Source organism: Penaeus monodon, chromosome 24, assembly GCF_015228065.2.
Source record: "Penaeus monodon isolate SGIC_2016 chromosome 24, NSTDA_Pmon_1, whole genome shotgun sequence".
Lineage (NCBI taxonomy): Eukaryota > Metazoa > Arthropoda > Malacostraca > Decapoda > Penaeidae > Penaeus > Penaeus monodon.
Genome location: NC_051409.1, coordinates 6,851,263 through 6,853,136, shown reverse-complemented (window position 1 = coordinate 6,853,136; position 1,874 = coordinate 6,851,263). Strand labels below are relative to the sequence as shown.

The following is a 1,874-nucleotide window of genomic DNA, read 5'->3' as shown; positions in this document are numbered from 1 at the left end:
CAGATAGAATACAGCATTATTTCTTCCCACAGGCACCAAGGCCGTGGTAGACTCCAAGTTGGTTCTTCGTCTGGAGTCGCTGGCAGCCCAGTTAGACCCCAGGGACGCCTTGTCAAGACCCCACAAGGCCTGGGACTTCTCCGCTTGGCTCCCCAACACGCCACGGCCTACTGCCAGTGCGCAGGGGGAGCGTCACGTGTGCGCGGAGGTGTATTTGGGCAACAAGTACGACTGGCCCCTTTACCAGCATGGGATGGAGCAGGAGCAGTGCCACGACGTCCCGCCCTTCAGCTCTGTCCTGACGGCGGTCCTCCCTGCGACGTCTTGGCCAGACGATGTCCTCGAGCTGGTTCTTGCGCAGATCACGAAGCTCTATGAGATCCCTGTGGTCGTCCTGGTGCGGAAGGGGGGAGGCGGAGCGGCCAACGGGAGCCAGGTGAGCTTCGTAGAGATGGACAGCGGCCTCTCGGACTCTGAGAATCTCAACGCCGCTGTGTCAAAGGTCACCACGCCCTTCGTGCTGCTGGCGGAGTCGCTGGCGCACTTCAGCAACCAGTCGTCACTGGAGCGCCTCGTGCGGGTGCTGGACGACCTGGACCACGTGCAGGTGGCCGGGGGCGCCGCGAGGGACACGCAAGGCCACTGGAGCCACGGCTGTCTGCAGCAGCACATGGCCAACTACCAGGCCAAGTACACAATGGGCTACTACCACTCCAAGTACGAGTGCATGTACTGCGACGACCTCCTGACCCCCTTCGTCACCAGAACCAAGCTGCTTCACTCGCTCGCCTTCAGTGCCGGTCTCAGCGGACAGGCTGTGTACCGAGACTGGTTCGCCAAGGTGCGCGGCGCAGGCCACCTGGCCGTGCTCTGCCCCGACGTCATGTTCTTCGTCGGCGGCCACGTCAACATGACGGCCGACGACTGGCTCCCCGTGGCCCGCCGCTGGGCCCTGGAGAGGGTGCAGGCCTTCGACGGCCGAGAACACGTCTTCAGCTGCGAGTCGGTGGGCATCTCGTGCAGGAATCCTCTGGGCATCATCCAAAGCTATCTGCTGCCGCCGTGTTGCGTCGCAGAGATGGAGGAGCTGATTGGCTATCTCGTCAGCTACGCGGAGCAGAATCACCTGGATTACGAGCTGCACGCAGGCTCGGTCCTCGGGGCTATAAAGCTGGGCCAGTACCTTCCTTGGGACTACGACACAGACATCGTTGTCAACTGTCATCAGTTTAACAAATGGATGCAGATTAACGCATACCTGAAAACTAGGAGAATTAAGTGCAAAATGAGAGTTACGAAAAAAGATATCTATATCACAATTTTCTGCCCACACTTCTTTCTAGAAGTTGTCTGCCATGAAGGGAGAAACCACAGCCGAGTCCACCTTCCGGCCGAGTATAGAGACATCCCGACACAGGCCTTGTACTCCGGCCGATGGATCAACGTCAGGAGCAACCCGGGACTCTACTGCAGGAACGCCATGGGCCTGGAGGTGCTCCGCCACGCGGCGCACTGGAGGACGCTCAAGACGTCCACGGAGGCGAAGGCCAGGGGCGGCTACGACAGCCCGGGGACCTGGAACAAGTGTAAGGACCCGAGCCATCACTCCTGTCTGGACAAATATCCTGGGGACGGAAACCTGCCCTTCACTCAGCCTTTCCTGCGCCCGTAGCCTCTGACGACGGAGAAAACCTGCACCTCAGCCTCTCCTGCGGGTCCTGCTGACCCTCAGAGAGGAACCCGGTGTTTTCCCATTACCATCGGCGGCAATGATCTCCCTTTGCTTCCAGCAAATTGCGCTTTGTATGGAAACCCATTGGAAACAATACATATCATGTGAAGAGAAAGTAACTTAAATTATTATTCTTTGTGTG

The 1,874-nt window shown here is 58.9% G+C and overlaps 1 protein-coding gene across 1 annotated transcript in view; it reads left to right on the top strand.

Annotated features, from left to right (window-relative positions):
- LOC119588530 overlaps positions 1-1,868 on the top strand; it is a 4,631-nt gene extending 2,763 nt beyond the window's left edge. The window contains exon 3 of the mRNA XM_037937168.1: positions 33-1,868. Coding sequence (XP_037793096.1) covers positions 33-1,672 — 1,640 coding nt within the window. The 3' untranslated portion in view covers positions 1,673-1,868. The remainder of the gene's footprint in view (positions 1-32) is intronic.
- Positions 1,869-1,874: the final 6 nt, after the last annotated feature.